This window comes from Engystomops pustulosus, chromosome 8, assembly GCF_040894005.1.
Source record: "Engystomops pustulosus chromosome 8, aEngPut4.maternal, whole genome shotgun sequence".
NCBI lineage: Eukaryota > Metazoa > Chordata > Amphibia > Anura > Leptodactylidae > Engystomops > Engystomops pustulosus.
In genome coordinates this window covers 76841825-76855595 of record NC_092418.1, presented here as the reverse complement: position 1 = coordinate 76855595, position 13771 = coordinate 76841825, and the positions used below count along the sequence as shown (strand labels likewise).

At 39.4% G+C, this 13771-nt stretch overlaps 1 protein-coding gene across 3 annotated transcripts in view; it reads left to right on the top strand.

The window, feature by feature from the left end:
- Positions 1–13771, top strand: part of ERBB4 (erb-b2 receptor tyrosine kinase 4) — a 642433-nt gene that overhangs the window by 552370 nt on the left and 76292 nt on the right. For all 3 annotated transcript variants that reach the window (XM_072121352.1, XM_072121351.1, XM_072121353.1), the window contains exon 20: positions 5176–5361. In XM_072121352.1, coding sequence (XP_071977453.1) covers positions 5176–5361 — 186 coding nt within the window. The remainder of the gene's footprint in view (positions 1–5175; positions 5362–13771) is intronic.

Sequence of the window (13771 nt, the reverse complement as noted above, 5' to 3'; positions counted from 1 at the left end):
ATTTAGGATTGTTCTTTGCATATCTTTGCCTCCTAATAAACCTTCAAGCATGTGCCCTGGCTCCAATATGTGGTGGAGTGTTTATGACACACTGTTCTTAGAGGCTCCGGTTTAATGGGTTTTTAAATGCAATCTGGGTTTGGTGTCCATCTAATCTGAGTAATATTCTTTATTACTATAGGTTTCTAATAACTTTCATAAAGGTCAATGACAGAAAAATATTTTTAAGGAGTTCATAGTATAATATAGTAAATAAGGTTAGAGAAGACATCAGTCCATCAAGCCCAACTTATTAAATTATACCATGTTGATCCAGAAGAAGGAAAAGTCCCTGCAAGGCTAATGCCAATTGGCCCAAAGCAGGAAAAAGTTCATCTCAACCCTTTTAAACCAACTTCTTAATACAAAATAATTTTAAAAAAATACACCGATAGGACGGAAACACTGGGGTTTGCTGATACTGACTCAATGCAGCCTTGGGTGGCAGGGAGCTACGTCCTCCTCCTCGGGAGCTGAAAAGTGGCCAATAACACAATGAATGGACTAGTTATCAGGCTCACTCAATTGTCTAAATTGGCCCCACTAACCCTCAAGAACACATCAAGCCAAAGAAGAGGGGATGGCTTGTTTCTTTATTGGCGGGCAACCTCTTGGTCAATCCAGAGACACCGGCATTATCACTCTGACCACACTTCAAGACTAGGTTCACATTAGTGTTGGATGAGAAAGCTCTACATGCAACATATTTCTCATCAGACAAAATAAGGGACACACAATCAAAATCTTATGCACTCCAATTTATGGATGTTTTGGGTCCACTGGTGTCCACTCTTTTTACATTTTACACACTTTTTTCATTGTTTTACTCCTGTAAATGAAGATATTAGAGAAGAGAATAAAGAACTAAAAGTGTGAACCTATCATTAGATTTTTGTTGGTTTTAGTTTTACTTATTTTAGCTACAATAGTTGTCAAAAAGTATATTTTTATTAAACTTCTTCAGCTTGGTATATCTTAAAGGGGGTCTACTAGCAGTTCTAAATCCACAAAGCTGCCGCTGGTAAATGGTAATGCCCGTGGTGATCTATGTACCCATACCTTTGTGTGTGTTGGACTGTGATACAGGCGGTCCCCTACTTAAGAACATACATACATACTTACATACAACCCCTAGTTACAAACGGACCCCTGGATATTGGTAATTTACTGTACTTTAGTCCTAAGCTACAATAATCAGCTGTAATAGTTATCAAAGGTGTCTGTAATGAAACTTTAGTTTTAATCCTGGTTCTTATGACAACCCAACATTTTTAAAATCCAATTGTCACATGCACCAAAAAAAGTTCTGGGTGGGATTACAATGATAAAATATACAGTTCCGACTTACATACAAACTCAACTTAAGAACAAACCTACAGTCCCTATCTTGTATGTAACCCGGGGACTGCATATATATATATATATATATATATATATATATATATATATATATATATATATATATTCCAAGATTGCTGCTGGACTTGTGTGAGATTTACTTACTAGACTGTTGCCAGGCTTCTGAGTAGATATTACAGCAGTGTGAGGAAAAAAAAGTCCACCAAGTCTAGCTACAATACTGAAACAAGAATGCATTTTCTGATGTTACTAATAACACATACATAGGTACACATCTCTCTAACACTGTCCGCAGCTTTGTGTGATGGAATTGTTGGTAGACACCCCGTAGGAACACTCTGAATCAAAACTGATACAGTGCAATAGGCTTAGTGAACATTACATAAGAATGTAACAATTATCCCCCAAATGAGTCTGCAAATTGCATCATGTTCTGTATCCATACTAAATTGGCAAGACATCAGTAAGAATGCAGAATATATATGATTACCTATAGTTAAGTGTAATCCTAGAGTAATTATCTGTACAATGTTATAATATTTCACTTGATCCTTGGATGTGACAGAGCTATGCTTTATGATAAGTAATGCTCTTTGTCTGCCCAGCCCTAACAGCATTGACAAATTAAGACACAATCTACTTTCTTATAAAATAAATATGAAATACAACACATTGCAAGGTAAACATTAGACACAAGCAACTCAATGTTTCCAAAGAAATGTAATTTTTTGTTGTTTGTTCCATTACTAAGTCATCCCCATCCTCTGCAAATTAGATTGTGTATCAAGCACCTCTTCATTTGGCGTTGCCCGTTAAGATCCAGCTGTTCGATGAGTTAAGGTGTGACTATCTGTGAGGAGAAGGTGGTAATGGAAATCTTGGAAGATAAACATAAACTTGAAGCTGTAAGGAGTCCCCCAGGTGTTGGCTAATGATTCTGTATTGTGTGCCCACAAAGCGTGGTGTATAGAGAGATCCCACATGGGGTGTCCGCTTAATCGCTTCTCTGTGTTTGGTCATTGTGATTCTGTTTTCTCACTTCTTCAAGGAGCTGCTGGAAAATGAACTCTGATAGCAATCATTTCTACCCCCTGATACTCTACAACAAAGACTATACCCCTCTGGTTAAAAAAGTAGATATGGCATCTTTAAACAAAAAAAAAAAATCCTTGGGATGATAGAGAGCTCCAATGTATTGCCTTGTGCTAAGCTGTTATATTACTAGTCATATGCATCTTTTACAGACATGTCTTTGTAGAATTATGTGCTGGATATCATTTTAGCTATTTCTTAAAGGAAATCTACCACCAGGATGAAGGATTGTAAACCAAGCACACTGACATACTGGTGTGTGCTTCCTATGACAGGATCCACTCTTCTTTTATGCCCTTATTTTTTGTGAAAAAAAGGCTTAAATAATTATGTAAATGACCCTGAGGGCTCTGGGCTCAATATGCAGTTATGAGGCCCCTCAAGCTCATTTGCATAATTTTAAAGCATTGAGAAGCAAAAGAAGCTAAAAGAAGAGTGGATCCTGCCAGAGGGGGCACAGTAATGTGAATGTGCTTAGTTTACAGTCCTTCTTCCTGGTGGTAGATGCCTTTTAAGCTTTAGATGTAAAGCAGGGACTGAGTAACTAAAAGGCCTGCTCAATCTATCTATCTGTAGTATATATTTGTGCCTACATCAACATCCCTGTACTTTGCTTCAATGGGATTTCTAAATGAGGCAACAAATTCTGTTCACACAAGCCAGTGAGCGCAACCTCAACCCCTAACTGGACTACCTGACCCCTCAATGGACTTGGCAGTGGACTTAATTAGATAAATGCTCAATGCTCCATCTTTATGCTTTTAGGTGTACCTAATCTACAACTCCCTACCAAGTTACATTAAATCAAACATAATACAACAAGCCTTCAACCAGGTCATATCAAAGTTGTGTATTGATGCCGTATCTCTACATATAAGATATATAAGGCTCAGGGCTTACCCATGTGCTTCGTCCTTGAAACATGGACCATGTGGAGGCTTCATTTCAAACACCACCCTCGGGAGACAGGAGTTCAAGAATCATAGCGATATATAATACAAAGAGTTCCCACCATAATGTGCGGAAAACATGACTACAATACAGGGTCGATGGCCGATAGTTATGCAGGGACTCTTTTACCAAATATAACTAGGATGCCTGGATTCCCATCTCCAGAGCCATGAACAGACTGTGAGTTTCACTTTCCTGTGAGTAGGCTCTAAATATTAGGAGCATTTCCCCCTAAAAGCACTCATGGTCCTTACATATGATTGGAGATGACTACATGATCAATGGAGGTCCACCCCCTGTAATTCCCAATAATGAAAAGATTAAGAGGTAACCTGTATGTGCATGGATTACCAGCATGGAAACAATTCTGTTCTGTAGGTTGACAGTGCACTAAGTTGTTGGATCTTTATCACTACAATTGAATGGAGTAATGGTCAAGCACGCCCCCTACCTCTCCATTTATCACATGGGTCTCTTTTTCTTGTAATTTTAAGGGCTGTGGCAGTTGGGTCCCTATAAATAATCTGGTTATCCCCTGTTCCTAATTTTAGAATCATCATACAGGGCAAATGAAACTTTTTCTATGAATCATTGTCAATAAGTGAACCTGTCCTCCTGCAGTAGAATATATTCTTACAATGCTGTACACGTCCTCTGGCTCAGTGCATCCCCAACAACTGTTCAAGTGTTTGGATGTCTCTCTACTAATTCATTTCTACCAGTTTTTCTAAAATATGTTTTCTTCCATTTCCATTATGACAGGGGAATGCAAAACCAAGACATCTGCTCTTCCTTTGTAGAGAAAGAAGAGTATAATTTCATCTTTATTCCTACAAAACTAAAATGTGCTTTGGGCTGTGAACATCACTTTGTTTTAGGGCCACACTATATAATTATTAATTATTAATTGTATACATAGTGAATATTTTTCTGATGCAGAGCTCTATTTTACCTGATAAAGGGATTTGCCCATAAAAGATAATTCTCAAATTTCAATCCCCCAGTGAAGTTTACACAATAAAAATTTACGATTTTGCCAGGTTGTATTGCTGTTTTAGCTCCCATCACTCCATAGGCTGGTCAGTGTAAGATTCCAGAGTGTGGGCTCATGATTCCTGACACTTCATGATCCCTGTAGTGCTGTGAGATGCTGTGAGCTGACAATGTGGTTAGTTTCAGAGTCCAGGTTTATATACACTTTCATTTAGCTTTTGAACATTGTACTAGTATCAGAAGATTAACAGTCAGATCCTGGGGCAACCAAAATTGTGTACACCATGACTGATAGACACATGCTGGAATTATATCTGTGAAAAACTGGAAATACCCCTTTAACCAAGCCATACAGCTAGATGATAGATTAGATGGGGGGGTGGGGGGGTGGGGGGCGTTATTTACTTCTTACATACAGAGTTGTGATTTGTAAGCGTTTGTTCTATCTGGAAGACCATTCTTTTAACAAGGTCCCACTGGGGACCCAGCAGATGAATCCCCTAGTAATTGCAGTGATTTGTAATGTACATAGGATTGGCAGTATTTTGCAATTCTTTTGTATGTGATAACCCCCTCCCACACACCTCTAAGGATCAGGGAAGTAGTAATAAAAATAAAGTGACTTGCTGAGGGCAATCTACTCTGATAAAATCTATTGTCATTTTTATGAAAAGGTTTATTTTCCAAGTTTTTCCAGTAAGAACCATTAGGAATAATTGGATCCTATGCTTTTAATTTTAGGAAGCTCTGATTATGGCCAGCATGGATCATCCTCACTTGGTCCGATTACTTGGAGTGTCCCTGAGTCCTACTATTCAACTGGTCACCCAGCTGATGCCACATGGATGCCTTCTGGACTATGTACATGAACATAAGGATAACATTGGATCTCAGCTTCTCCTTAACTGGTGTGTGCAGATAGCAAAGGTAAGGAGTAACTCTTTCAATATTCTTTAAAAGTTAAGAAAATATTTAAGAAAAAAAGCCAAAATGCTAAAGTGTATTCCTAAGACAATAGAACTGTCAAGAAACTGGATTGAGGACTGGTGGCCATCATCTGGAAACTGAATAGATATTGTTAAGAGCATTACCAATAACGTGAATGGTAATGTTATACGATAGAATTCTTTCCCTTATCCAATCCCTTCCCCTCTTTGGTTGAAGTTTATGTAGTGCACAGTAGTGGATTATAATATAGGCGGTTTGTAGTGCCGCTCCCAGGCTTTCTAGGGGACCTATGGCCACCCTAACCACCAGCACCAAGTTTATACTGTGAAGGACCTTCACCCATGAATTCCTCATATATGTCCCTGCTCTCAATACACTTGTACACAAGAGACATTTCAGGAACTTTCAAGGTCCTGAAACAGCAGATTGAAAGTAGACAGAAAGGACACATCCTTCATTCCCCAAGAAGCTGATTCTAGTTCCCAGACTTGTAGGGTCTATAATAGTCATACATTCAGGGCATATGGCAGACTTAATCTGCCCCTGATAGTGCACTCTTCCAGCATTATGTTATAGAACAGGAGGAGCAGAGCACATTGATATTTAATTTTGCAGAAAAAGATTACATTTAATAAAGTGTATAAAATCCCCTAGGGTAAGGAGCACAGTAGGTTGTTCTCTTTCAGTTATTGAAAGCTTTCTCAGTATTTCTGTATGCATAGACATATGGCAAGAGATATCAGTCAAATATTAGGACCACCCACTAGACTCCTATGCACAGAGTGAAATATTATTAAGTCATAAGTTATACTACAACTTTTACTCACTGTTTAGGACTGTACTCCTAAAGCACGGAAACAAATTTTATTATTTGAACTCATTCTTCTCTATATCATATATATTATTGCAGGTTGGACTTTGGATTTTTTGGATCTATGTCATGTTTATAAATATAGATTATGTCATTCCTATGCAGCTTTATTTGCACATGGACAGTATGTAATGACTGTAGGCTCTGCGAATACTCATGACCTTTCAAATGGATAACTGGCAATTTTTTTTTCCTTGCTGCGCCTTTTGCCTCTAATTTATGAAGTGTTGGTGCACAAATTTGGTGGTTTTTCCAACACTAATGACTCGTTCTGTTTTTGGGTGCAAAATTGTGATGCCTTCATGATGTGGAGACAGCTCTAAATCTTTTTGTCTATGCGCCAAATCATAAATCCCTTTCTCCACAAACTTAATTGACACTGAAATATATAGCACGCTACCAGTGTCACCCTGTGCCCGAATTGAAAAATGCCTCACATAGATCCAACGGTAAGTATGATTCAGTATTGGGGCCAGATTCAGGGAGCATTCCCTCCTTCATCATATTATTTCTCCATTTCTATAACTTTGGGCATTGTGTTATACAGTAGAGAGACATCTACCCTGCCCTCATGTAGATGATTTTATCATATTCACTAAGTTGATCATGTATAAAGGCTAACATGTAACAGATCCATGGAGAGTCCAAAAATAACTCTCAAATGAATCGACCCACTTCCAAAACAGTTTAGCATCTGTTTATACTTAAGAATCATTAAAATCTGTATATTAATGTTTGCATACTCCTTCCAGGCACAATGGGATGAGTAAGTTTAAATTCAGATGGCCCCATTATTGTAGTACTGGAATTAGGCCCCTTGTGAGATTAGAAAGATTATTTTTGCAAGATATTAAAATAAAGATTATGATATAGTTGCCGTCTTAATTACATTGTAATAAATGGGAGATAAAGACCCATCTGTTTCCAGACAAGAGAGCACTTATAGCTTGACAGCTGTGCTAGCTCTGTAGAGAGTGTGAGGTTTACAATAGGCAAGTTAAGGAGCCTTGAGGTGGGAGATTGTCTAAAATTTCCTTTTCTCATTACGTTACAATAAATCCTACAAGCTGGGACTTGTTTACAAGTTCAGATCAAATGCAAACAGTGTGACATCTCTGTCTTCTCCGGGATCGGGGAGTCCAGCCCCCACGGTGAAATCCCGGAGTGTTAGAGCCTGTTTCCAGAGAAACCAAAGCTGTGTCTTGGGAAGGCAGCGGGGAAAATACTCTGCGATTCTCAGCGGCGCTTGTAATAAAACAGTATGTGAGCTAATTAAATATTGATTTTCGAAAGCTACTTATCCAACAACTGCAGTATACACACAATAAATCTAATTCCGCTGTGCTTAACACTACATATTTAGACTCTTGTTTTGTGCTAAATTAACCACGTTAACCATTCACATTCTAGAAGGATTTAATAAATATCACAAAACGGATTTGTTTTAGTAAATTAGATAAAAAGGATGTTTGACTAAATAACATGGGATAGTTATACTACCTAGCCAAAAAAAAGTACAATGCTGACCTTTTAAAAGAGTTAACCCACCAGCAAATAATGTTTTTATTCTTTTTTTCTTATATTCTTTGCTTTCTATATTATTCATTGAACTATTTTATATTTACTAACATATTGCCATCTGGGGTACAAAGTGTCTATCAAAAAAGCATGACCACCTAGTGAGTTAGGTGCTGGTGGATACACATGCTCCAACTCTCTCCCTTCTTCCATATACTTGTACTCAGGGCCGGATTATAAGAAGGACTCTAAGAGCATGTGCCCCAGAGCCCCCACCAGCAATGTCCAGAAGTCAGCCGAATGTCTCTGGAAGTGATGCACAGCAGTAGTGCCACCGCACCATACATGCATCTGCCTTCAAGCTGTGACATAGACTCATTTTCTCTGTTAGTGAGAGTGTTCCCATCCAGCTCTACACAATCAAGTTCTGCATGCAGCATACTTTTTTAGGAGTTGAGCTGCATGCATAGCGACACCTAGCTGTCTGAGTTTGTTGCCATCCAAGTCCCAGTGTTAGGTTTACCTTCTCACTGACCACTCTGCCCAATCTGTGAGGGGAAGACAGAGAACTCTCAGGGGAGCAGTGGCGTGTGGAACTGGCATGTTGACTAGGACTAGTGCTCTGTACTACTGCCACTGCCACTGTGCCAGCAGCTAGGCTAACGTGTAAGTAGGAGAAAGTTTAGAATTTTAATGATAATTTAGAATAGTACTATGTACCATTGACCTATATGCTGTATGGCCCATACCAGATTTTGCACCCTGGGGCTTCCACCTACTTTAATCCGGCTCTGCTTATACTCATGGTAGTTATCCTTTGCTCGGTAAACAGCAGCATATACCCGTCTGGTCAGGGAACAACTAGAGTCAATGCAATAGCCTGGCAGTATGCCGTAGAGGTGACTTTGTATTATGTATTTTGTATTTTGCAATACATATTTTTAGACTTTGTAGTAGGATTATTACAAGGAAATTACTACTGTCCCCTGAGGGAGATTAAATATGGATCTCAAAACTATATATGAATATGAATATCTACGAAAGGGGAAGGAGATCGACTGGGGAAGTTACTTAGGACTAAATTTACAGATGAGGAAGTAGTCTGACTTGGAAACTCAATATGGACTAAATTTACTGAAAAAGTAATGGGTTTATGTGTAGCATAGAGGGAATGCATGAGGTTTAGGACGTTTTAGGCTGATAAGAGACTATGCACCACTACTGAAGGGGACACAGAGTCATAGATTGAAAGCAAGCAGGGCCCATATTCTTATGTGATCATAACCAGCTTCTTTAAAGCTAAACATAATGTCATTCTATTAAGTGCAATTGCATTCCCACCAGATTTAGATTGGGTTAGCTGGAGGAAAGAGTTAACTTTACCTTTTGCAAATGTAAGATGAGTGACAAATGATTTTGAGTATGACAATTGAGTTATAACTACTGGGTGTCAACAAGAGGGTGGAGAGGAGGCAGAAGGAGTCAGGAAACCTACAGAAAACAGCAGGGAATTAGTTATAACTGCATATACACCAATACACAAGAAAGTTGCAGCTACAAGACTATTGCTTGAGATGGCTGGGACCTACTGTAAACTTTTTGGGACCTGCTGTATCTTTTAATGCACCAAATTTTGTTCGATGATTATCTATGGAGAATACAGTATTAATATACTGAAGCATGTGATAGGGCAGATCACAACACTTCTACAGAAATCAGTAAATTCACATCACTTCAGATGCCATATTGCTACCCCTCACATGCTAAGTAGAATTTGGCAGCATACAGAGAGTTAATTCCATCTTGCCTATATGGTACAGTAATTGCATAAGATAAAAGTATGGTAATAGTAATAAATAACTATAATAACAGAATTAAACTATAATTAGGTTTGAAATTAGTTCACAAGTGAACTTAGTTGTGTCTGCGGAAAACCATAGATAACGCCCCCCCTGCTGTCATCATCCCTGCTACACCTGCTACACATGCTCTATAATGGCCTGATTCTTGGATCAGGCTACACACATTGGGTACAGTACGGCCAGCGTCGCAGCTAAGCATTGCCAAATCTTGCTGGAGTCTACCTGAATCATGGGTGACTGTTTTCTAAGTTATGCTAATCACTGCACAAAAAAATTAGCTATTCACCATATGCCGGCACGGCACAGTCCATTCTGAATATCTGAATATATCTGCTCAGTGCATTGTAGGAATCTATTACAGTAACTTCTATAGGGAGGTTATTGCTAACAGATGAAAGTATCATTGTTTTACATTTGTAGCAGTTACTTCTGCATACACTTAGTAACAGCAGCTCCCCGTTGAAGTGCTATGAAGTTTTGTTTGTTTTGTCTTTTACATGGCATGATGATTATTGCTTACGTCCTCCTGCCTCAGATGTAGCTGCCAGACGCATTAATTGCAGCCTACAGTAAGTACAGCTACTAACTAGAGAGGATCCAGATGTGGCTTGGGGAGGAGCACTTCCCCGTTGTGTGCGGGATGAAGCTGTCAAACTGCAGTCCATCTATCCAAAGATGTAATTATAGAAGATAAACTGCAGCGAGGCCAAAGGGTCTCCTCTTATGTCCCCTCAGCTGCTGCCCCCACCTGTAATGCAGGGTTAATTAGTACTGTCCGCATAAACATGGATGGCATTTTTCTTCCTGTCTTTGTCCTTCAGATACTTTATGAAGTTATAATTCATGTTCTACAACTGATATTCTGAGTTCACAGGAACTAACTTCGTTGAAGAAGAACTTAGTTTAAATCTTTAGAAAAGGATTTGAAAAATATATCTAGATTAGTTTTTTCCCTCAAACTGTGTATGATTGATACCATAGTATATGAGGTTGGAAAAAAACACAGGTTCATCATGTCCAACCTCCAAGAAGTAAACAGACGTTTTTCCCCCTTAACCCCTGATATTCTTGATAATGTATAATTTGATGTATGGTCAAGTTCTTTGAATTGTTTATAGGGATTTCACTAAAATTCTATTTTATTTATAATCCAATTACAAACATAGGTCATTGGATCCAACTTTTTCTTTCTTTATCCATCTATCATCTCATTCAAGTGGATGGGATCTAAGCTGCAGTGACACAGCTTTGCCACCACATGGAGAGCTGAGCTGTGCTTCAAGTACCATTCACTCTCCTGACTCCCGTGCACAGGTAGGGGATCTATGGGGGTCCGTAGTGTTAGACCCTTTACAATATGGGGGGTTCAGTAACTTAACATATTAATCAAAATATTTTACATAGGATAACCTGTATGTATGACTTATACATTTATGACCTATCTTTAATTATAGATATATGTTTAACACACTGGGGCTCATTTACTTAGGGTCACGCTGCTCACTTTCGTCGAACTCTGCACCTTTTTCAGGGATTGCACAACTTTAACAGGTGCTTGCACTGGGATTTTGCTGCATGCAATACTTTTTTGGCACAGCTTCCATGCAACACAAATTGGGGGCGTGTCATTGGACAATCCAACTGATTCGGACAGAGTGCTGGATTTAACTTTCAATTTATGTTGCAAGACAATGCACTAACATGCACCAGGTAGAAGAAGGTGAAGTTCATTGGACCTGAGCGGGGAAGCGACACATACAGGATATCGGGTGCACGATCTTAGTGAATCGCGGCACAGTGCATTATTGTCGGAAAATGCACTTTTGGTGAACTCCAGCGGCCGGGTAAGCAAATGTGCCCCATAGTGCTATGGATTACAAACAGTGATGAGCTCAGTTTTTACATTTAAAGAAAATTTACCTTGATAAACCAGGGATAAACAAGGGACATCCAGGCTACTGTTCCAAGGCTACTGCATGCTCTAACTTCACAGGCGGTTTTGCTGTCCAGGACTCTGCTAAAACTTCCTCTGTTGCCTGAGATGACATCATGCTTGATTTTGTTGGTAGTTTTCCTTTAACATCTAGGTTATACACATTTATACCATGGAGCTTACAGTCTTGTTTCTAATAGCAGAAGTCATCCGGCTTTGATCATGAGTCACTGCTCCTGGGTCTCAAACCATATTTTCTGACTCGGATGACAATAGATTAATGACTGGGTTTGTCCCAACGCTCTACAGTGTGCGGCTCGGAGACTGTCACTGTTATATAACAATGAGTAATTGCTATTTTAACACAGATGCTGGCAACAAGTGAAATGTTTAAACACATGGAGCCGAGTCCTCGCTGCGGGGGGTGTGAAAATGATTCCTTCTGGTCCAGCGGATCACTAGTGTTTATAGAAAAAGTGCTAGACTCTTTGTTGCAGAGCTGTCCTTACACATTAAGAATTGATGACTCAATTGTGTCTGCTTGCAGCAGAATTCCAAGGAAATTATATCACTTATCCTACACGGAGACCGTGGGCAACTGATGTAGGGGAATCCCTTTGCATTTGCAGAATGGACAAAATGCTGTTCATTACAAAAGTTAACAGTGACTAATATTGTATCTATACATAGATTGTATTATTATAATTATAATAACTACCATAGTCTGTCAATATACACAAAAACCTATACAGATATTTATACAGGTATTTAATAAATGATTAAAATGTGCAAAATATGGAGAAGTGGAAGAGACCAGCACATAACAGGGCTGGTGCATTAAGGCCCATTCCACACTTGCGAGTGCGATGTGATTGTTGAGGGGTGAATGGTGAACTGTTTGTCTTCTCTGTGTGTTTGTACCTTTTCTTCTTTTTCTCCTCCTGCTGGCCAGCAAACCTTTGTCTCTGTCCACTATTGTTTCACGAGAGAAACCAGTTCAGCAGTCACCACTCAGCATTACCTGATCTTACCTGTGTGTGTGCAAAACCTGAGCAGAGGGTGAGCTGGGGTTATATAGCTGCACCTGATTACTGCCAGGTGATGCAGAGCTGAAGCCATGTGGTTTATGTTTGCATTTCTAACTTTGCTTACTTTGTGTATATTGTAAACTCCCCTTTATTTTTATATTGTGTATTGTGGCATTATGTATATTAAGTAAGAAATATATCTTTTGTGTGATGTTTGTTGTTAAAGGTGCAACCCAGGGGTGTATCCCTTTAAAACTCAAGGGAAATAGTTGGGTATTTAATGACACCTGTGTGTACATGGATTGTCTCTAGGTCAGAGTGTCTGATCTGACCACAGGAGAGCTGCTTGTTCCAAGGTAGCTGCAATCTATCCCCTGAATTATCTGCATTTTTGTTCTGTACATTTTATTTTTGTGCAAATAAATGTAAGCCTTTTCTTTGGACCTGAAGCCTGGGTAAAGTTTTCTTTTTTTTAACGGCCAGAAGACCCCACATCTCAACAGCGATGAACACGCATCACACTCGCAACGTGTGCTGCTTGCATCTCCCGGCCCGAGTGCTGCAAACTGGAACTGAACTGACATGCTGAGTTCAGTTCTGGTTTGCACTGTTCAGGCCTGGAGATGCAGGCAGCATGCTCGCATCACACTCGCAAGTGTGGAACGGGCCTAAGACCGGCGCTATGTGTTCCAATTTTAATTATCGACAGCACATGACACATTAGGATTAAGTTCAGACCTCTTGATAATTCTCAGTAGCGGGGCAGCTGAGTCTACTTCAGCTATAGCCTGTGCCCAAGGACGGCTACCATGGACCCTGGGCTGTATGAATATTATAGCCCCCAGAAGTCCAGAAGTTGATCCTACATATAGTACTAGAATCACGGGTTATGGGGATAAAACATTTATTTAATTCTTGAAGGTTGGACTTGATGGACTTGCGTCTCCTTCCAGCCTTATATACTATGATACTATGATACTATGAATCAACCTTGTGTATTGGAGGATGCGTCTCTTCTGCCTTCTTCAATTTTGTGGTTTTGGGACCTTTGGAGAACCTTTTAAAGGTCCTGAAATGAATGTAATGTACATGTGTGTTGAGAGAATGAACAAATGAATGAGGAATTCATCGATGAATGTCCTTCCCAGTATATTCACAGGCATATTCCACTACTACC